The 22,585-nt window shown below is 48.0% G+C and overlaps 2 protein-coding genes across 2 annotated transcripts in view; both read left to right on the top strand.

Moving 5' to 3' along the window:
- SHOC2 (SHOC2 leucine rich repeat scaffold protein) overlaps nucleotides 1-7,366 on the top strand; it is a 63,101-nt gene extending 55,735 nt beyond the window's left edge. The window contains exons 7-9 of the mRNA XM_082764722.1: nucleotides 529-666; nucleotides 1,155-1,272; nucleotides 2,458-7,366. Coding sequence (XP_082620848.1) covers nucleotides 529-666; nucleotides 1,155-1,272; nucleotides 2,458-2,666 — 465 coding nt within the window. The 3' untranslated portion in view covers nucleotides 2,667-7,366. The remainder of the gene's footprint in view (nucleotides 1-528; nucleotides 667-1,154; nucleotides 1,273-2,457) is intronic.
- A 9,932-nt stretch (nucleotides 7,367-17,298) lies between these two features.
- ADRA2A (adrenoceptor alpha 2A) lies at nucleotides 17,299-19,312 on the top strand. The gene has a single exon (XM_082764275.1). The coding sequence runs from the start codon at nucleotides 17,517-17,519 to the stop codon at nucleotides 18,849-18,851; it is 1,335 nt and encodes a 444-aa protein (XP_082620401.1). The 5' UTR covers nucleotides 17,299-17,516; the 3' UTR covers nucleotides 18,852-19,312.
- The last annotated feature ends 3,273 nt before the right edge of the window (nucleotides 19,313-22,585 follow it).

Below are 22,585 nucleotides of genomic sequence, written 5' to 3'. Positions count from 1 at the left end.
GCTGTGTTAAATAACTAGATAATAGCATTGTTTAATCAGTGATTACCTTACTGCTCGCTGTGTTATTATGAGGCTTGGTTGTTTCTAAGGACTGTTAGGTTTGTCTGAAGCTAAATGGTTTACTAGTATAACTTGTGGCTCGATGAATAACTCTGCTAGTTGACATTGCAAATGAGGCTACGTTTGCTGAATGTAGGATATTTATAATCCAATTTAGAAAGAAGGAGAAACATGAGAAGATAATATTCTAGTAGGGGTGAGTGTGTGCTAGGAGACCATTTTAGAAAGTCAATGGATATCTACACGGTGTTCTGCTTAGGTGCTCTGATCTGTGCGTTCACTTGCTGCTACTCCTACTCAAAAGGGCATTGGGAGAGAAGGAATAATTTGTTCATAATTTGTCTGTACACTAATCTTGGACTTTATTACTTAAGAATTTAAACAATCTCGTCTTGTTATATTATTATATAGCCTGTCTCCTTGTTTACTTATTGCATTGCTGAAATTCTTTTTTTTTTTTTTTTGAAGGTTCTTATATTGTCAAACAATCTCCTAAAAAAGCTTCCCCATGGAATTGGAAATCTAAGGAAACTCCGAGAGTTGGATCTAGAGGAAAACAAACTGGAATCCTTGCCAAATGAAATAGCTTACCTCAAGGATCTGCAGGTGAAACAATAATTGGCAGAGATAAACATCTTACGTCCTTTATTTACACCATACTGTTTTAATTACAGCTAGTTTGGTGAAGCAAACTATTTTGGATGGATATAGAACCAAAAGTTAAGAATCTTTCACAACTTCCTCCCCAATCTGTCCCCACTAGTTCTTCCCCAGATTCATTAGCTGATTTCGAACAAACAAGTTTTAGAGTTTTACTGTGTTGCACCGTGAGTACGATACTACGATGGGAATAGCTTCTGTGGTTTCAGTCATGTTCATGAAAACTTTTATATTTGGGATGGAAGGTGTGTGTTTTAATATTATGGACTGTTACGTTTTTATGTTTAGCAATGCCTCGTAGAGTTCTGAAATGTTGGGATGTAGAAATTTTCAAATGCTCGAGATAGAACCCACCACGTTATCAGCCATGTATCTTGTTTTTTGATGTTATTTTAAGGCACAAGTTAACTTTTAAAAATGTGTTTTTTCCTTAGAAATTGGTTCTGACTAATAATCAGTTGACCACCCTTCCGAGAGGTATTGGTCACCTTACCAATCTAACGCACCTTGGGCTTGGAGAGAATCTTCTCACACACCTTCCTGAGGAAATTGGTAAGACCTATTTTTTTTTTTGATTGTTTTATGCAGTGTGGCTGAGCAAAAGCAGTTACTGACACAGAAGATAGGCATCTACTGTGCTCACAAGTAGAGCTACAAAATTCATGCGAAACTTCCAGATATACACAACCTGATGTGAACGATGTGCCACTGAAAAAGCACTATAAGTGTATGATACTTATCTCGCTTCAGCAAGCTGTAGTGAAATGAATGGTCTAGCTTTTTTGAGTTGTTTTGCAGAGGGTTGCCAAATGCACGCTAGCTTGGAATGGTGAGATGCAATTTATCCTCAAATTCTTCCACAAGCTGCATGCTATTGATCACCTCATAAAACTATTCTTTTTCTTGGAAAGAGGTCGGTGTTAGAAAATACACAAGTCCTATTCTAATTCCATAGTGTAGACTAAAACCTTGTGTAAGGCATAGACAGCTGAAGCAAACGTTTCTGCTGATAGTTCCTCTGTACACACTTCTTTTTGTAAAGCATCATGCTGTATTTCACCTTAAGTAGATAAGAAAAGTAAGCAAGAAGATCTACAGAAAGTAGGGGAGAAATAGAGTTATTCTTTCTGTTCATTTGAGACATCCTGCCCCCGCTGCTACTCTTTCTCTAAAGGGAAATGAAATAGTTTGTTAGCTTATAGATGTGCATGGTATGAAAGATGGGAAAGTGGGGCGTGTTGTAAGGAGGACTTGTATGTTGGGAGTGTATTTCAAAGATATATATTTCTGTGTCACGGCTACAGCTTCAGGTCTGTAACAAATACATTGTAATTATGTCAAAGGTGGGGTATAGATATTTTATTAGAGATGATAGATACCATGTGGCATGAGTAGATTCTAGGCCCTTCTAATTTGAGTTATTCGGTATTGACTACAATTTCAATGTGCTAAGCTGAAGAGTTAAGGTAAAATCTCCATCAGTTCTTTTATTCTGTGTATTCTCAGTTGCTCTCTGAGGGAGATGTTGTAATTGCTATTTTCATGGAAAAAGCTAATGTAGATGTGGCTCTGGTTTAGATAATGGTGAAAAGAAAACTTGCAGTTTAGGAGTTCGGATGAGTAACTGACTGATTTTATATTGTGAAGAGTTTCCAATTGGGCTTAGAGCTCCTGTCTAAAAGTTTAAAAACTGCATGAACCAAACCATCCCTCTTTATATTATTTTATTTTAACCAGGTACACTGGAGAATCTGGAAGAACTGTATTTGAATGACAACCCCAATCTGCACAGCCTTCCCTTTGAGCTGGCTCTTTGCAGCAAACTGTCAATAATGAGTATTGAGAACTGCCCGCTCAGCCACCTTCCACCTCAGATTGTTGCAGGAGGACCCTCCTTCATCATTCAGTTCCTAAAAATGCAGGGACCATACCGTGCCATGGTCTGATGCTAATCGGATTGTCCAATACACTGTACAAAATACAAACTGCATTAATGTTGTAATTGTCTGCATATGTATATATAATATAATATAATATATGTGGTTTATATTATATTATATATATATAAATATATAAATAATATAAAAAGGCGAATTTAAGACTGCATTATGTGTTTCTGCTAATAGAGGAATCATAGCCATTTAGATTTTTTTTATTCTGTAAAAATGCTTGTCTAAGTTTTCTTTGCTGAATTTGATGGATGGATGTCTGAGTAATCTGGAAATGCCATTTCATTTAAAGCAATTGCCAATGAACTCAAATTTAAGGGACAAAAATAGTTTTGCTTAGATTTACTTTCAGTTAAGAGAAACATGTAACCTTTATATAATGAACTCTTCTGTTTTACTCCCTCTTTTTTTTGTGTCAAAGCCTGAAAGGGTCATGTGTCCTGAGGTTGGGATTTTCTTTTAACTTATTTTGAGATTTGAAGCAAATGGTGTTTTTATATTGTTTACAGTCAGAGTAAATCACTGGATTTTGTTTTATTTTGATTTGCTCTGTTTTAATCAATCATATCTAGAATTTATATGCCTCTGCTGATGAATTTTTATCAACTGGTTTGTATACTAAAGACATATTCTCATCAGAACAACTGGCAGGTGAAAAGGATGCAGTCAAAACGATAAGGAAGAAAAAAAGAAAAGCTTGAATTCTAAGTCTTGCTTCCCTGAGTTATCAGTTGCAGGCATAACATATCTGAACTGAGCCTTTTGCAGTTGGTCTTTTCTAGCACAAGTAAACCTTTTCAGATTGGTAAAATCGTGGAGTATCCTCAGTGAAGAGCGGTTTTCATGTTGTGAAGTAACGATTCCATGAGGTCTGACAGAACAGTTAAGTGGCAAGGAAATAATATATATGTACATTTTTATTACAATGTTGAGTCATAAACTACAACAGGCAATTTTAAGGATTCCTTCTAGTCCTTGTACAATAAATGAATGTGTCTTACTTTTAAACACTGCAATATATGTAAGTTTTAAGGTTGGTTAACAATGTACTATGGTTTTATATCTTGACTTGCCTTGTACCTCCTTCCATTACGGAACTTCTGTGTCCAAGCACAATATCTTCACACTGTGCTGTTTTGCTGCTGAACTAAATGCACTTTTCCCCACAGCTGGGGCACTTGCTTCAAAATATTCAGTTCAGTATCTTGATTATTCTTTTTTAACTTCATCCTATCTGTTTCAGTATTAAACTGATCTATTAAAAAAGAGGCACCTTTTTCATTTGTGCATAGATGTTGATAGCTCAAGAGAAACACTGTAAGTAGTGGACATTCAGTTTGATCATGACTTTCTTGGTTGCTCAAAAGGCAGAAGATGCTTCAGGGAAATACACACTATTGCTGCACTTGCAGGGCCAGTTGTCCCTTTCCAGGAGGGCAGGAGCTTGAGGCGGTTGCATTCCACGTTTACTGAAGAGCTGTCCAGTCTGTAATCATTGGAGTTGCTGCTGGGGTAGCGTGGCTTAGAGGACTGTATCTTTTGAACAAAATAAAATCAGCTGATGCCATGAGAAATCTATTTCACATGCAGAAGCTTGGGGAATATTATTTCTGGCTTTCAGGCATGCTTACTTATGTATATTGCCTTGATCTATTTTTTTTTTTTTTTTGGCATTGCATTCTGTTTTGTCTTACATCTTTTCATTAACAAGGAGTAAGTTTTAAATGGAAGGCAGGTGGAGATATAAAACCTTAGAGGGCTTAAACATGCTGTAAAACTATTGTAGATGTCACTGGATTTTACTAAGTAATTTTTTTTCTTTCTCACTCGTTCTCTCTCTGACCCCCCCCCCCCTTTTTTTTTTTTTTTTTTTTTACATCTACTGTAGCTTTTCAGTTTAGACTTTAGTTTATAAAAGGCTGTTTTCTTATGGTTCTGCCTGAAGTTAATCTTTCTCAGCATTAAGGTGTTAAAATATGAAGATGCTGAAGTGCATATTTTCAAGACTGTAATCTAACTTCTGGATATACTGCTAAACCCGTATTTGTGCCCTCAGGTCACTAGGGGAGACTGGTTTGAGTAATAGGGTTCCTTAAAACAAAAGTGGCGACCCCTTGTGTTTTAAAGCATCTTGGTCTCATTCCCTGTCTGCTTCTCAATCCCATTTTTTATAAGAGCTGACAGGATTTAATTTGTTTAGTTTGTAAATATGTTGATTATTCACCTTGTTAAGGTACACGGTTAATGACTGTATGATTGGAGCTGACCCTCTCTCACATAAGTTCTTGTGGAGAAGTTGGCTACCAAAATAGTGCTCGTTACACTCGCTTACAAACAAAGTATTCTTTTCATTACACTTATAGGAATAAATAAAGCTATGTTTTAATTCATTACTATATTAAAAACAGGATATTTTTTCAAACTATCTTTGTACTAGTATGGTTGTTGCAGTGCCAGATAATCCTGAACCCTGTTTTAGAAGTTTAATTTTATACATTCTGAGGTGAGTGCTTATTTTTTCAGCGTCTCAAGAGAGATTTGAATAAAAGCAGTGTGAGAGAAGTTCTGGTACAAGAGAAATTAAGTCAGAAATAATTGAAGTTCTTAAAACTAGCCTAAATTTTAGGTATTAAATGTGTAGCACGGCTTGGGAGTATGTGCATATAGATATCTATATGCACATACGGGGATTTATATCCAGATCTATTCACAGATCCATATAAATCCAGCTGTTTTGACCATTCAAAGCAGTCTTCTATCCTGACATAAAACTTCTGCATTTGTCAGGATGCTGGACTGTTAACTGGTGCAGTTTCTAAACTGTATTTAATGCCTGATGACATTCAGTTGGACACATGCTGGTTCATACACGTCTAAGTATTTTGTTGGGCCTCATCAGTTGAAGTCTGAATGGAAATAACTTCATCCTGACAAGTGTATGTATCCGTACATACATGTATATGTGTATCTATATGTGTATGAAAGCATAGACAAGGTGGTGAAATGAACTCTTTAGAGCTCTTTTCAAATAAGGATGGGAAACAGGCGATTCCCAGATACTCATATTAAATATTCTAAATCTTCCTTGCTCTACTGTTATCTTCAAAATAATTTACAAGGGTTATTGAGAAGTGTGACAATCTTTATTCTGGGTGAAAATCATGACCTTTATTGCTTGCCCATGGACAAAATGTCAATTTTGTGTGTCTGCCTATGTACATAAAAAAAAAAAAAAAAAAGTGCATATACATATGGTCTGTAAAGACACTGTCCTGAATCACGCCTTGACTTCACAGAAGCTGAGTTACTGTACTATAGACTATACAGTATTATGGAACTTTGATAAGGTCTAAAGCAGATTAGGGATTTGTTAAATTACAAAAAGAAGGTTTAAATGCCATCGTGACTCATTTTGGTCACATATTGCATTTAAATTTGCAAAACAGAAAGTTGGTAATCATTCTCTGCAAAAATACTTTGTTTTAGTATAACTAATATAAAAGTATTAAAGTTATGTCTCTGGCTGTCCCATATTGAACTTCCTAAACAAATTTGTCTAGTAAAAATGCAGTGGAAGTGCTGCATGTAAAGGTGGGGTCACAAAGTTATGTGATTGGCACTTTGTAGTTTGTCAGATGTTATTGGACATTTCTAAATTCACGCCCACTTTTTAGAAAGAGGTTTGTGCTGTAGAATATTTGCTTCAGTGCCTCTTCTGGATTTTAGGTTTTCTCTGCAGTTTTGTCCATCTTTTGCTGATGTTGTGTGAGTGCACGTTCAGACTTCTTGAAGGTCGTGTTTGTACATGATTTAGTAAAGTAGTACTCAGACTGGCTGGCTGGTTAGCACTTAAACCCATTGTGTCACCTGAAATCCAAGTATCTCCAATCTCGGGAGTTGGAAAAGTACTTTATATTTAAAAATTAGAAAACTTTATCAGAGTTTTTTTTTTTTTTTTTTTTTTTTTTTTAAATTTCTGAATCAGTGCAAACTCTTAGCTGGGGAGTCTTCATATCTGGATACAACAAAGAGTCTTCATGTAGTCAGTATCACACCTCAGTTGTATCAAATTAGCACGCCAGAATAGCTTCTAATTAGATCTGCAGTTGGCAATAATTTGCCCAACACGAACTTCAAGGCACAGTAAGGACAATTACAAACAAACGATAGTATCTGCAAGTGGATTTTGTTTTTATGCTGGCAAAGATCAGAAAATTATGTTTATTATTCTGATGTTTAGGTCTTAACCAGGACTGCACAGGACTTTTGCTGTGGAAAAATACCAGACCACACTAATTTTGTGGTTACAAGCTAAACAAGAGTGTAAACAGTCTACAAAAATGTACTTTTAATCTGAATTATTGTAATGTTGATTGTTATGTCTATATAAAAGATTGCCTTGCTTTTTTATAAGAGTCATTCTGTATCAATGCATTCGTTATAAATAGTATATTTGTAAATGAGCTGCCACTGAGTCTTTTGAAAGTTTTCTAGTATTTATAGTCTAACACGAGCTGGATGTAAGTCATACTTTTGCAGAACCCCAAATTATCAAGAACTGCCTTCTTGTTATATACTTGTCACTCCTGAAAAGATGTTTTTTTTCAAGTAAGATACAGATTTTTCATGTATAGCAATTACAGGAAACTTCAGAGTTGCTTGACAGTAACTACTTTACTCAAAAGAGATGTGTAAATTGCACACCTTTATAAAGCAAATGTTGGTAAAATATTTTGCTTTCCTTTTCTTGTAGTACAGTAAGGCATAAAGTAAAACAACAACAAAAAAAACTTTGAAAGGGAAAATGTCTTAGATTTTAGAGCAAAATGCATTTCAGCAACAACAAGAAACTTGAAGTAGGTCCAGAATTGTTCTGCCTGCAAGGAAGCCATCTGCATTTAAACTTCTGATGTATAAGGCAGTATTTCCAAGCTGACCTGGCAGCTCCGAAGTGCTGTCCTTTAGCTCTGTGAAGCTCCCTAGGATAGGTGCTGTTTCGAGAAGGTCATGGCTTGCAGCGTGTCCCACAAACAAACACACGCTGATATCCTTTGGAATCCTAATCTAGAGGCCATAGCAGTTCAGATACGGTGTTGAGGAGGGCACTGAAGCACTTGCTGCGGGAGCATGGATGCGATCAAACTGCCCTGTGGTCTGTCTTTGAGCTGCGGACATCCCTGTAGGTTCGTTTGGTGGCCTGGTGACCTGAACGCAGCGACCCTAAGGGATTTGCAGCTGTACCATGAGAGCAGCTGTGCCATGCCACAGTGCTGGCCACATACCAACCTTCCCCATCTCGTGGTGCTGAGCAGCAGACGTGTAAGGACAGCAGCAGGGACTGCAGTTCCTCTGGCACCCTGCCCCGGGGCTCAGCAGCTGAGTCTGAAGGGCTCAAAGCAGCGTCGGCATCACGGCATTGAGTAGCCCTTGATAGATTTGGTAAATTCACAGAAGTGCTCTTTTTTCCTTTCTTTCTTTCTTTTTTTTTTTTTTTTTTTCCTCCTAAATCTATTTGTATTTCTGGCCTCTGCAACATCCTGTGTCTAATAATTCTGCAATATGATTATGTGCTGGGTGAAAAAGGACTTCCTTCTGTTTGTTTCAAACCACACCACCTTATTTCATTTGGTGACTCCCAGTTCTTCGATTCTGAGATATTTATCAAGAGTCTCTTTCCTGTTCATCTGCTTTTTACTATTCTTGAGGGTTTTTCATAAAGAGGAGGGTTTTTTTCCTCAAGTCATAGAGCTCTGCCTTTTTTACCTTCAAACAAAACTTCTCCCATTCTGGGGTGATTCTTGTTGCCTTTCTCTGTAGTTTTCTAGCCCTGCTCTGACATTTTTTTCCCCTAATCCGTGGCCTTCAGCAGGCTATTTTGTTCTTTGCCTTCTAGTTTGTGAAATAAAGGTACAGCTGTCATGAAAAACTGAAGCTGAGTGGGGGATAAAGTTTAGTGCTAAATTTCAGTGCAGAATAATTTTACTATGAACGGATCAGATTGGGATTTAGATTTCGGAGGCAAGCCACCCGCTGCAATAACTGTTTCCTCTGATTAGCCGTAACACCAATTTTCATTGTCTCTTGCAGCTAGATTTGAGAGACAAAACTGATGTTAAACTTCACATGGGTGTGCTGATTTAAATAATGCCAGAATTTCAAACGTGCTGGCAGGAGTGCGTGGCTTTAGCAGATAGGACTTCTGAATATTTTAGCTGGCCTTTTTAAACAGCCTGAGCGTAACACTTTCTGAAAATATTGGGAATTTTCTAGTGTTACTCTTCCTTATTTTTTAGTTGCAGCTCAACGCTGCCCTGGTTGGGTTTGATTTTCCCAGGGGGCTCCTGCCAGCCACGAGCACTTTCTGTTCAGATGCTTTAAACGAACATCCCCAGATGAGCCTGGCCTCGGAAGAGGGCTGCACCTGAGTGCGAAGTGAAGAGCGTGTCTGTTCCCGGCACCCTGTTTCCTAATGTCTGTATTAAGGCCTCGAAAACGTACAGGTGGGGTTTTGGGTACCTGGCGAGACAAATGGGATGTGTTTTGGTGCAGTTAACCCAGCCTCAAGTGCTTCAGGATCCCGAGTCTCCCAACGCTGCTGCCCAGAGGCAGGGCCTCACTCACACCGTGCACGTTGGGGTGTTTGGGGTGCAAATACCGTATGAAACCTGGACCCGAGGCAGCTGGATAGATTACAGTGAGTGCTTTGGTTGGAGGTGGTGGTGAGAGCAGCCTATGCCAGAGAAAAAGGTGTTAAAGAGCTGGAGATGGTTAGCCTGGATACAATTAGAAGAGACAGAGTGCCTTGAAAGCTAATTTGTTTTGGTTTTGCAAGCCATCAGTCAAATAAAATACATCAGCTCTTCATCCAAGCCCTGCCTCACTTAGGCTTGTAAGAGGGGGAGATAATTTGATTACCAAGATCAAATGATGATGTTTTAGAGGAGGAGCCATCTGGAGCATTCGAGTGAGCAGCTGGCAGCCTGGGCTGCATGCTTAATTGTCTGACTGTGCCTTGCAACTATTTTTCCACTGCAAAACCTTTTAAGAGTCTTTAGAGATCAATCTACCCCACTGCTCTGACTGAGATGCTATCTGCAAAATTGCACACTTGTTCCCTTTTAAAAGGGAAAGAAAAAAAATTGTTCCCTTTTAAAAGCTCTTTCCACAACACCATCTCTCTCTTTTTTTTCTTTTTTCCTGCTGGTAAAGTATTTCTTTGTTAAAACTCATGACGAATCCTTAATTTGCTGTAGCCTGGTAGTTGCTTCACTTGAACTTGTCACTGCTTTTTGTCCCGTGTTGTTACAGTTGTGGGGCCTCAAGGGATTGCCAAGCGTTGTCTGGATAGTTTTAATAGAAGTGCATTTTTTTTTTTCCCCTCAAGAAATTCTTAAAACACCTGCATTGGATGAGAGCAGCAGAATCATCCATGAAAACTGGGGGCTTTTCCAGCAGAGCTTCCTTTTTCCTTCCCAGCTTTTTCGGTGTCACTTGTGGTCTTGTCCTCTCTTGTACTCTCGCCTCCCATCTCTCCTCCTCCAAATTTCGCACTTGTTGCAGCAAGCCTGCTGTCTTGGCCCAGTGCTTTCCAGGCTGTGCTGAGTGGAAGTAAGTGGAGAAGGGCTGGGAGAGAGAGAAGGTGAAAAAAAAAGCGGGTACCCAGCAGTTTCTGGTCCTGACACCTGCTGGTGCATCCCGATCCTCGGCTGAACTTGCTTTGCACCGTCACAACCCCCTGTTCTCAAGCTGTTGCTGAATGGAGATACCAGGAGGAAAACAGGATTGGGGAACAGGTGGCTGGGAGGGAGGACAATAAAAGATGGATTTGCTGCATCTGGCTCAGCCGTGCGTTGGTTTACTTTTCTGCGAGCTCCTTGTACAAGTGATTTATGGAGTGCAGCTGGGTTGTTACGCGGTGTCCCGGAGCGAACCTGAAGCTCCCTGTGAAGGTTTTGATGTCTGAGCGCTCGCTGGATGAATGGCTTGGCCTGGGGTGTGTGCCGAGGCTTGGAGAGGAATGAATTTTGATTAAGTAATCCTGTGGCTGATCTTTGCTCCAAACCTGTCAGGAGCAAGGATGAATGTCTTAGTTCCTGAAGTGACACAGAGCGGCCCTGAAAGGGCTCTGAAATATGTGTAACACTTGGTAATGCTCATCGCTTCTGCTGGGGAAAACCCACACCCTCCCACAATTAAATCGTTTGTGAAATATTAATGAGAAAATGATATTTTCATTTTGTACAGACACTTAGTTCCCCAGAAATGTAAATAAATGAAGAGATTTTCTTAAGATATGTGTTAAAGCTACCGTAACTGCACGTTGCCACTGCTGTCTCTGGATCCGCTTAAGGACAATGAAGAGTGGGTTGTGGTGGGGGAGCAGTGGTGGTTTTCAGCTCCAGAGGACTTGGTTGGCCTGATACCCAAGGCCTAGGAGCCCTCCTGAGCGGCCCCGAGCCTGGATCCTGGCTGGGTGGAGAGCCCCACACTGGCTGCCCTGTGGCCAATGTGTCCCCGAACAGTTTCGCAGGGCTGTTGGTTAAAGCCAGATGAAATCCACGATGTGCTGTCTTTCTGGGGATTTGGGGGTGATTTCCAGCCTGGCTGAAATGAAAGGGTGTTGCTGAGTCCTGATTTCGGTTACGCTGCTTTCCTGTCAGTGCACCTGATTGCATTTGGGACTGCGCCTCCGGTAACGCTTGGGTGCCGCCTGGCAATTTCCACTTCTCCGCGGCTGTGAGCCAGCAAATTGCTCGGGCTCTACGAGTGGAAAGCAGAGTTCAGGGAGGGTTCAACGCTTCCCATCCGTGGGGGAGCTCAGGCGTTTCCCACCACGGCTGCCTTCCCTGTCCATCCTGCCCTTCATTTAAGGACGGGTCGAACAGCGGGGCTGTCAGAGGAGATGGCTCCTTTCCCTCTTCCCGGCTGCGGTGCCCATCACTTGCTCCCCGAGGGGCAGAGGTGACGGTGGCGATGGCACCGGTGCTGCCGGGAGCACCGACCTGCTGCAGGCTCCGTCCCGGTGCCAAGGCAGAGCCCTGGCGGGGGGATTTGCTGGTTCTGCCCTGTGCGGGGATGGAGATTACTTCTCGTGAAAAAGGGAAGAGAGTTTGTGTGCAGCAGCAGAGGGTTGTGTTTGCCGTTATGTGCTTGGTTTTATGTGGTGCTTCAGAGCTTGTGAGTTCAGTCTGGAGAAAATTTCCCTTGCTACCTGTGGTGTTTCAAGGGAAAAGGAAAACCAGAATCGAAAAAGCACAAGCGGATGCGTTGTGCTGCTGCTCTCCGCATGCAGCGGGTCAGCCTGCCTCCTCCAAGTGCCTTGTGCTGGTCACACAGCACCGCCCTCGGGGTGGTATTCCCAGATAGGATAAATGGTTCCTGGGGAGAGCTATTGTGCGTTGCTGAAAAGCAGGCGGTAGTGCTGAATCAGCAAATAAATCGGAAGGTGGTGTTTAAACTGAATTTGAGCCTCTCGGGAAAAGAAATAAAATTATATATATATATTGTAGCTTATAATCCATACAGGGTTAATTGTGTTGTAGACGAGGGGACGGCCGCAGTCACGATGATGGATTTCCCTCTGTGGCACGTACAGGCGGCATCTGCAAACCAGCGCCAGGATGGGAGCCCCGGCTCTGGAGAAAAGCGGCCTCACCTCCCTCGCGTGGCCGTCGGGTGCCTCTGCCTGGCTCCCGACACTCCAGAGGGGAAAGAAGGTGTTGGGGCAGGGGTGGCTGCCGGCAGTGTGAGCTTGCCTCGATGGGAGGATTGCCCACGGCCTTGCTGGCTGCGGGCGGGTGGGCTCCGTGTGGAGATCAGGGCTGCTGCTGGGGACAAGGGGGGGGCTTTGGGGGCACAGCGGCAGGACAGAGGGTCCTGAGGTGGTGGCCAGCCTAAATGTCAGCCACTGTAGTTTAGGACGGGGAGACTTGAGCAGTTTTGGGTGCTGCCCTCTGGCATGCTCCTCCCTGGCTGTCCTTGCTGCTGTGGGAGGGTGGGAGCCCAGGGAGGGCAGCCGGGACGTGTCCTGTGCCCTGCTGCTGGGACGTGCTCCCAGGCACCTGTGGGGACACCAGGGGGAAGCTGGCACTCAGACAGCTCTCCTCACAGATCCAGCTGCTGCTTCTGGATGATTTCTCCGCGTTATTTGCTTTTGCCACTAGATGGTGAAGTAAGTAGTCAGTGAGAGCACCTAGAGCCTCGCCGTGCTCCCCAGCGGCCTCCCTCCTGGTGGAATCGCGCCAGCGGGCTCTGCTTTCTGGGAACCCGGCAATTTCAGGCAATTATCCCCAGGATGCTTTACACAGCTCAGCCTCCGAGCACTGCTGCTGCCACGCCGAGCCCTTTGATCTCCAACTCCGGCTTCATTCAGGCAGGCCCAGCTGGGTTAAACGCGGAGCAAGCCTGCCTGGTGCTGCTGTGTGTGGAAAGCCACCTCCAAGACCTCCCCGTGCCCAGCCGCTGGCTTTGCTGGCAGCTTTTGGGGTGGCACCTGAGGGCACGGCTCACTGGGGTGCTCTGAAGGAGGGAATCGTGCTGACTGTGGCCCTGGCCCCCAGGCAGCGTTGCTGTCAGGGCCTCAGACGGCGACGGTGAAGAACAGGGAGGGAAAGGGGCAGGGACGATGTCAGGCCCCAGGGTATGTGAGTTACGGCTTCCCAGCTGACTAATTGGACCTTAGCCTCTCCCACTTGTGAAATTAAACACTTTAAAGCCAGGCAGCATTAATTTTGCTTTAAACGCGGGCCGGCTCTGCTGATGAAAGGTAACTTGCTGAGCTGCAAGAACCTGGGTTGCTTTTGCTCAGGGGAGGTCAGAAGGGAAGGCAGCGGCACCTCGCCGTGCTCACGGCACCTCTCCGCCTGCCCAGGCCTGCCTGCCCTCGGAAAGGCAACTCTGGCCCGGGTGCCCTGTTGCAGCCAGGCCCTTGGCCGTGGGCTGGTGCTGGCTGGGTAAGTTTCCTGTTATGGGGTCTTACAGGAGCTGCTTGTGGTCTGTAGGCTTTGTGCTTCATCCCCTCTGTGCCCATTTTGGCTGATGCATCCCATGGGCAGACAGGGTGGGAGGCTGTGAGCCCGTGAGCCCTCACCCCGCGCTGTGAGCCCCAGCACGGAAAGGCTTCTCCTGGCTGTTGATTTAGGGCTGTGCAATCAAACCTGGCGGCTACGATCCTGCCAAACAGGGCGGGCAACCCCGGCGCAGCTGATGAGGAAACGCGAGCAGGGCTTTAAAGCTGCCTGTGACAAAAATGCTGAAGGAGCAGGTGGTCACGGAGGATCTGTCTCGCACTGGTTTGGGCCAGGCACGGGGCAGGGAAGATCTGCTACGATCGGTAATATTCAGCGTGCTCCTCTCCTCCCTGCCCTACACCCGACACCACGGCAGCGTCCCTCTGCTTGCCGGGGGATTAGGTGCGAGCGCAGGACGCCATCGCTGCCATCCCTTCCACGATGGTTTATTCAAATAACTCGGGAAAGTACATCCAGCAGCTGAGTCCAGGCAAACTCTGTTGAAAAACACAGCTGCTGGGGAAGGCATCGCTGTCAGGTCGAGGAAAAGAGCAGAATCTACAGCTGCAGTGCAGTGGATGGGGAAGGGGAGGTCTGTGGGTTTGAACGCATGTTCAGGGCCAAGTACTTGGGTTCCCAGAACAGCTGGTGGGGACAGACGGGTGGGCGGCCAGACCAGACACAGTTCTGATGATTTTTTGAAGTATTTATTATTATTATTATTTTAAGAAGAAGAAGATGAATCACAGCACTTGCACTGCCTCCCTGGAAATGGATGGTGCGTTTGCTGACATTGGGATTACAGGGCAGTGGCACTGTGATCTACCCAACCATGCCAGGTTTGCCTGCTCAAGATCTTTGCCTCTTCCCTGATATATTTTTATTTTTCCTATTTTTTTTTTTTTGGTGTGGCTTGGGTGCAGTTTGCTTGGCCTGAGGGAAAGCTGTCCCCCTGGAAGGTGTTAGGAGGGGCTATTTGGTCATTAGCCCACGGAGCATCCCAGGCCATGGGCTCTCAGTGCGTTACTCCCGGCAGAGCCCGGTTACTAAAGCAAAGCTCCCTGCACAACACCCTGTTTTGAATAATTCAGGCAAAGCCAGCAGCACAATCAAAACCCACAGCCACAACCAGGGCTTCCTGCCATGTGTATGCAAATACGGAGATCAGGGCGAGCGAGCCAAGCCCAGACCTCCCCGTACACGGCCGACGGAGGCAGCTGCTCACCTCTGCTGCAGAGCACCTGCAGCTCCCTTCCCCAGCCCGCACGTTCCTGCACCGTGCCTACTGCTTGCCCCTTTTCCCTGGTCCCCCACTGGTCTGAATCCATCCCTGTTCCCATCCCCTGATCGGTGCGTGGTGCTGTCAGCACGGCAGGAGGACGAGCCGTGTGCTGGGCCCTCTCATCAGGCTCTTGGTGGGGTTTGAGCTGCAGAGACCTCGCCGCTCACACCAGCGTCGTTAGCAGCTCGCGTTCAGAAACTGAGCATCTGGATGCAAATGCCGGGGAATTGATATAAAATTTTTATTTACTATTTGTTTTTCTTTCCCCTGAAGCTCTTCTCTAGTCTTCCACAGGCTACAAATTCACAGTTCTTTGCAAATCCCAGGACTCTGAGAGCTGAGGCTTTATTACAAATTACCATAAAGTGCGGGATGAGCTCATAAGACGGCATCCTGTAGGAACGGGTGTGCTGCAGGCTGCTGTGGGGCATCTTGGGGGTGCTCAGCAGCCCTGGCATTCCCACCTGCCTGCCATGCAGAGCTATAGGACAACCTGCAGAGGAGGTAGGAGGGAGATGTGACGTTGCTGAGATGCTTTGCAGGCACCACTGGGTGCTGCCGGGGCTCTGGAGGCATCAATAATGTCACCAAGATGTCACACGCATGGCTGTGGTGGTGATGTAAGGAAAGTGCGCTGATGTGCCAGGTTTCCTCTTGGAGATGAGCACAGCATGCTCCCAGCTGTCCCCAGGCTTCTGCTGGGGTGATTTGAAGCCCCTGCTGATCCCGCACCCAAGGGAGACTAAGCCCCGGTGCCAGAGGCAGAGCCCCATGTCCTGCAGAGCACGCAGCTCCTGGCAGCCAGCAGAAAGCAGAAGATGGCCCCAGCGCCCAGCATCACCTTGCCACGTACCCAGGTGAGTCCCTGCACCCTGTGTGCCTCCACCTGCCCCTTGCTGTGGAGTCAGTGGTTGCAGCTCACGGCCACTCCAATGGAGACTCCTCCAACGTGCACGGAAAGGTCCATGCACATCACTTTGGGTTCAATGTCCAGATTTTAAGTCACTCCCCACGGCTTGCCACCTTCCCAGGCGTGCTGCACTGTGGGTCCCACGCTCCCCCACCTCTCCATCCTGTGCCAGCCCCACAGGCTCTGCGCTCCCAGACCCCATCCATCTCCCACCCTGCTCTGTCTGCTGGGCATCACCACTCCTGGGCCTGGCTTATAACACCGGCAGGGCGCGGGGCTGAAGCTGACAGGGCTTCCTCCATCTCGCGGAGCAAATCCGTTCATTGGCCCGAGCGCCTGGCGCGCCGATTAATTACCAGCTGCCTGGCTCTGGAGCACGGCGTAAGCATCATTAGGAGCCGGCTGAAAATGAGAGCGAGGAGCCCGTGAGGGTCAGGGCTGCAGCCCGTGTGCCGTAGGGGTGAGCGAGCTGTGTGCGGGGAGCTGGCATCCATGGGGCCACCAGGTACGTCACCTCTGCTTTCCCATCGAAAACATCCCGTTTTTGGACATTTTTTGCTGCTGCAGCTGGCCAAAAACACCCCCTGGGCACCCCATGGGGCAGGCGTGGGCACCACAGCCCCCCTCCCATCCTCCTGCTTATGGGGCTGGGGAGAAACAGCGGGGAGCTGGGAAGGAAAGGGGCAGGAGGACGAGCCCCGGGGGGAGGCTTCTGGGGCTCGGCCGTGGGCCGAGAGCTCCCGTGGGTGCCGCGGCCCCGGGGGCCGGAGCGTGCAGTGAGGCGCCGTGGCCAGCAGGTGCCACTGCCCCCCCGCGCTGCCCGCCGCCACCCGGCCCCCCTTGGTCCCCCCCTGGTCCCCTCCGGTCCCCTCCATCCCACCCCACCCGGAGCATCCCCACGGCACGGGGGGCGCACGGAGGGGCGGCGGCGGTGCCCCCCCGGGGCTCCCCGCGGGGACCCCACGCGGGACAGGTCCGCTGCTGCCACCCCCCCCTCCGTGGGGGCGCACGAAGCCCCGTGGGGGGAAAGGGGGTGGCAGGAGCAGCCCCCCCTGTGTGTCCCCTCCCCTCCCGTGTCCTCACCCCACGGGGAGGGGCTGCGGCTCCGCAGCGGGGCGCGACCCCCGTGGGGTGGGCTGCGGGGAGTGTGTGGGGGGGAGAGATGCGGAGTGGGGGGGGGGGGAGGATTTGGGGATGGAGAGGGGGGTGACAATAGGGTCGGGGGGCGGTGGGTGGGGATGGGGATGAGCACGGGGGGCCGAGGGGGGGGGAGGCGGAGCAGGCGTGTGCGCGGCGTGTCCGTGTCCGTGTGCGCGCACCGGGGGCAGCTCCCTCCCCACGTGGGGCTGACGCGGCAGCCCCGGCCTGATCCGGGGCTATAAAGGGGCCGGCAGGCGGGCGAAGCACGGCAGCCGCCGCCGGCTGCAGCCCCGGCCCCCGCTCCGCTTCGCTTCGCTTCGCTTCGCTTCCCCTCCGCCGGCAGCGCCCGGGATGAGCCGCGGCCCCCCGCGCCCCCACGGCGCCCCCCGAGCAGCCCCGGCCCCGGGCGCGGCGCCCTAAAGAGCGCGGAGCCCCCCCCCCCGGAGCCCCCCTTTTGGGTTGGGGCTGGGGGGCGAAGGGCGAGGGCGGCCTCGCAGCCGGGGTTGATGTTTAACCGGGAGCGCCCGTTCACGGAGAGGGGCCACTTCTTCTCCTCCATGGAGTACCAGCGGCAGCTGGGGGAGGAGGAGGGCTACCCGCCTCCCGCGGCCAACGGGAGCTTCAACGACAGCGGGGTCGGGCCGGGATGGGGCACGGTGTACCCCCTGCACGCCACCGTCACCCTCATCAGCCTGGCGGGCTTGCTCATGCTCTTCACCGTCTTCGGGAACGTCCTGGTCATCATCGCCGTCTTCACCAGCCGGGCGCTCAAGGCGCCCCAGAACCTCTTCCTGGTGTCCTTAGCCTCGGCCGACATCCTGGTGGCCACGCTGGTCATCCCCTTCTCCCTGGCGAACGAGGTGATGGGGTACTGGTACTTCGGCAAGGTGTGGTGCGAGATCTACCTGGCCTTGGACGTGCTCTTCTGCACCTCCTCCATCGTGCATTTGTGCGCCATCAGCCTGGACCGCTACTGGTCCATCACGCAAGCCATCGAGTACAACCTGAAGCGCACCCCGCGCCGCATCAAGTGCATCATCTTCATCGTCTGGGTCATCTCGGCCGTCATCTCCTTCCCGCCGCTCATCTCCATCGAGAAGAAGAGCGGGCAGCAGGCAGACCAGGGGGTCGCGCTGTGCAAGATCAACAACGAGAAGTGGTACATCATCTCCTCTAGCATCGGCTCCTTCTTTGCCCCCTGCCTCATCATGATCCTGGTCTACGTGCGCATCTATCAGATAGCCAAGAGGCGCACCAGGGTGCCGCCGAACAAGCGGGCGGAGCGCCCCGAGAAGAAGCAGAACGGCTTGGCCGACAAGGAGGACCTGCCGGCCACAGCCCAGCTCAACGGGGAGAAAGCGGCCGGAGGAGGCGACGGGCAGGAGGGAGAGGTCAACGGCATCGACATGGAGGAGACCTCCTCCTCCGAGCACCAGGACAACAACCAGCCCAAGAAGTCAGAGAGACCGTCGAGGGGAAAGGCCAAGACTAAGCTGAGCCAGATTAAGCCTGGGGACAGTTTGCCCAGGAAGGTGGAGGAGGAGAGGACCACCAAAGGGTCCCGGTGGAGGGGCAGGCAGAACCGGGAGAAGCGCTTCACCTTTGTGCTGGCGGTGGTGATCGGTGTCTTTGTCATCTGCTGGTTCCCCTTCTTCTTTACCTACACACTGACTGCCGTCTGCACGAGCTGCTCCGTGCCCGACACCCTCTTCAAGTTCTTCTTCTGGTTCGGTTACTGCAATAGCTCCTTGAACCCCGTCATCTATACAATTTTCAACCACGACTTCAGGCGGGCCTTCAAAAGGATCCTCTGTAGGATAGAGAGGAAAAGGATTGTTTGAAGGACCCCCTGGTTTGGGCAGGACTAATCGTTCAAGACTTTGTAGGAGAGTAACGCATGGCTCCCTTGGGCTGTGCTTGCATGGGATGGTTTCCTTCAGCCTGTGAGCAGGAAACCCTCAAAACCCGAGACGAGCCTATCGACACACCAGGCAGCAGCAGCAAGGAGCAGCAGGCAAGTGGAAGTCTGAGCCGTGGCATTCGGCTTTCCAGGGGAGGATGGCTTTTGACTTGCTTGGTTTACTTTGCTAGTTTTTTTTTTTTTCTTTTGCCAGAGTCTCTCAGTGGATATTTTCATGACTGCTCAGTTTGACTCTTTAAAGACAAGCTCCGTGCAGCTCCGTGAGATGAACAACAAAGAGGGAGTATGCCACCTCAGAGGTGTCGGCTTTTTTATTTTGTTGTATTGTATATGTAATTAATATTCCCCCCCCCGTGTAAAATACAGTATTGTATCCCTGAATCTGAATGTCTTAATTTTTGTAAGGCAAGCAGCTTTGAAACTGTGAATGCTTTAATTATCTTTGATACCTTAAAAGTCCCTCTCTTCCCACCCTCCGAAAACTCAAAACCACTGAAAAATTAGAGCCATTTCCCCTGCCCATCAGCCTGACAACGTTACCAAAATTTCCAATGTCCGTCCTGTGTTTGTTTGTTTTTTTTTTTTTTTGACTACAGAGCTTAGTATCACACATCTTGCCAGACCGGCTTTTTTAATTGTTATTATTATTATTTTTTCTTTTGGAGTCATACCTGATTGTATTTAATTTTTGTGCTGCCCGTGCTATGATACGGCTGGGCTGGGAACTTCCCAGCTGTTACGAGCTAGAGCAGAGCCGAGGAGTGGTGGCTTTGCCGTGCTGTCCTGGGGGGCTGCGATGTGGGCTCCTTCTCACACTGTGCAGTGAGCTCCTTCTCACACCGTGCGAGGCTTGGGACCCAGCCAAGCTCCCAGCGAGTTAATCTCGCCTGATATTATACCACACTGTAGTGACGAAACGTGTTCAGCACTAACATACTTCCCCCACCTCCAACTGTAAATAGATAACATTTCATAGCAAATATCAGGGCTCTGTAGATCACGCTATCTTGTTTGTATTGATTTTTTTTTTGGATGTTTTAAATCCTGCTGGGTTTCCTGCAGAAGCAGAGGGGGTTTGTTTGCAGAGGTGGTTCCAACTTTCTGAATTAACGGAGGAGAGTTAAGTTTTTAATCTGTCAGACTCACCTTTCCTAGGAAATACCGAAGCATCCCTCTTTCCGTCTTACACAGGGCAAAACCCTGAAATTGGAAGCTTACAGACACTTTCCCCTGTATTTTATAATGTATTACTATTTTTTTTTTTATTTAAAGAATGTGTACATATTGTGAGATTGGAGCAGGAGAGAGTTATTACTGCTTTTACACTCCTTTCCTGAAATGTCTTTCAGCTTTTTCTGCTACAAAATAATAAAAAACAAAATGAACAGAACAAATGTAACATCTTTGTGCCATGAAGAAATTTATGGAGAATATTGAAGGAAAAAAAAATCTTGATATATCACAGTAAATGCGTTGGCAAGAGTTTAAATGTTATGAAAATAGCTTTATCAAGTGCTGACAAATCATAGAAATTGTTTGAGAAAGCCAAGTTTAAGTCTGTTGTATCGGATGAATTTGCCTTCTCTGGAATTTTGTGGTGCAAGGAAGAGACTTTAAAACAATACCTTTTTACTTTTGGAAGTGTTTTGTTGATTTTGCTCTCTCTTTGGCTTTGTAATTAACTCTGAGGGTGCCCGGCTGCATCCTGGGACCTGGAGAGCAATGTTTACATTCACTTGCATTTTCAGAGTTGAATCCTCAAGACATGAGGAAAGCAAATAAATAAACTGTGCTTTACTGTAAAACAAACCAACAGAAAACACAAGCAGAAGTTGCTATAATGGATGATTATTTTTATTAAATAAAAGAACGTTTACAGATCAAGTGTGAAAACCCTCTGAATAATCTGTTAGCTGTAATTTTTTCCAGCCGTTCACCGATTCTCCGGCAGCTTTGGTCTTGACATTTTTTTTCAAGAGCGCGTTGGGAAAAGCACTGGCAGTTTCTAAAAGGCGTTTTTACCCCAGGTAGGGAACAATGGCTCACTTCATTGCGCAAGGGCAGAATAACAAACGAGTCCTTGATGTTTCTTGTTCTTTCACCCCCTTTTCATGCCACGGTAAGAGCGTTCACGTGCTTCTTAAAGGAAAGAGGTTAGGTGTGATTTGCTCCTTGGAAATGCAGCCTGGCCCCGTTCCTGCCCCTCGCTGGGAAAGCCAGGCTGGTGCAGTTTCTGTAGCTCTTTTGCTGAAATTTTTTGTGATAATTAGGTTACAGATGGGATTAGAAGTGCTTGGGGTGGAAGGCAGTGCTCGTTCCTATACGCAGGAGTGCCCACCTGCCCAGCGTGGTGGCCTTTGCAGGCCAGGAGGGCTTGATGGAGGGAGGCAGGGTGTCCTGCTGTCCCCTCTGGTGGCCTTGGGGGGTTTTCCAAAGTAGACCCAGGGGAGATGTAGGGGTCGGTGCCTTCCTCATCCCTGTGGCTTTCTGCTGTCCTCGCGGCCGAGTCTCTAGCGCAGACAAAAGCAAATTTTGGTGGGTTTGGGGGTGGGGGCTGGGGTTTTGACGGGCTGTCAGTGAAGCTGTGCACAACTGAGATGTGGCTGATTATTCACATTTTTTCATCAAAGATCAAAGCAATGTGCTTTTGGGGTTGTGTCCCTCCCAATACCCCATGTCCTCACAGTTCAGCCCAACCCAATAAAATACCCCAGGGACTATGTTAGGCAGGGACAGTGACTCCCTGCATCTGGCATGGAGCTGCCTGCCCGTCCCTGTGGCCAGTGTTTGAATTTCCACTGTGCTGCTGCCTTTGCCACCTTCTGACTCATTTTTGTGTTTCATTTCCCTGAGCTGTTGGTCATTTTGGTTTCAGCTCTGTCCTGGGCCCTTTCTGCCTGCTGAGGGGGGGAACATCCAAGACGCAGGAGCCTTTTGGGCTGTGTTGTGCTGGTTATGGGGTGAAACCAACGCTCTTCTCCCTGTGTGGTGGTAAATGTTGAGGTAAATTTCCATGCCTGCCCCACATTTTGCTTTGGGGCTGCGGCTCTGCAGCCCAGGCCCGGTCCCATTGCCCAGCCCTTCGTTTTCCCTCTCCCACATTCCTCCCTCAGTTTGGAGAAAGCAGCCTCAGCGCTCCGGCTCATTCCCATGCAAATGCCACATTATGGGATGTAATGAGCTGTGGTTGTTTTTTAATAACCTTTTATGTCAGGGCTGGAATGTTAACCGTGCGGGGGCGGGGAAGGTGCCAGCTCAGGGACATGGATGTGCGGCCACGAGGAGGAAGCCTGGCATGGCAAGTGTCCCCAGATGTCCCCATGGGCGATCTGCAGGAGCAGCAGGGTTGTCCTTGCAGAGCCTGAAGAGAGCCAGCCCAGGGTTTGTCCCTGACCCCTCATCCTGCTGGCATTCACATTTATTCCCATGGGGTTTTGCCTCCATTCCCTGGGACACGAGGAACTGGTCACGCCGAGGAGCCTTTTTCAGGGTTGTCCAAGGAGGGATGGGCTTGGCCCCAGGCACTTTGCTCACAGACCTGGGGGAGCCCCTCTGGGTTTCACCCCATGTCCCTCAGCCGTGCCATGCTGTGGGTGTCCCCCCACCCAAGCACCCAGGGCTTGGTGCCCCATGATGTCCCTCTTGGGTTTGGTG

This window comes from Aythya marila (genome assembly GCF_965140915.1).
Source record: "Aythya marila genome assembly, chromosome: 7".
Classification (NCBI taxonomy): domain Eukaryota; kingdom Metazoa; phylum Chordata; class Aves; order Anseriformes; family Anatidae; genus Aythya; species Aythya marila.
The sequence above is the reverse complement of the archived record's forward strand: the minus strand, read 5'-3'. Positions and strand labels throughout refer to the sequence as shown.

Bases quoted from the DNA above. Each gene is read 5' to 3' on its own strand.
- ADRA2A (XM_082764275.1), top strand. From the start codon at position 17,517: ATGTTTAACCGGGAGCGCCCGTTCACGGAGAGGGGCCACTTCTTCTCC.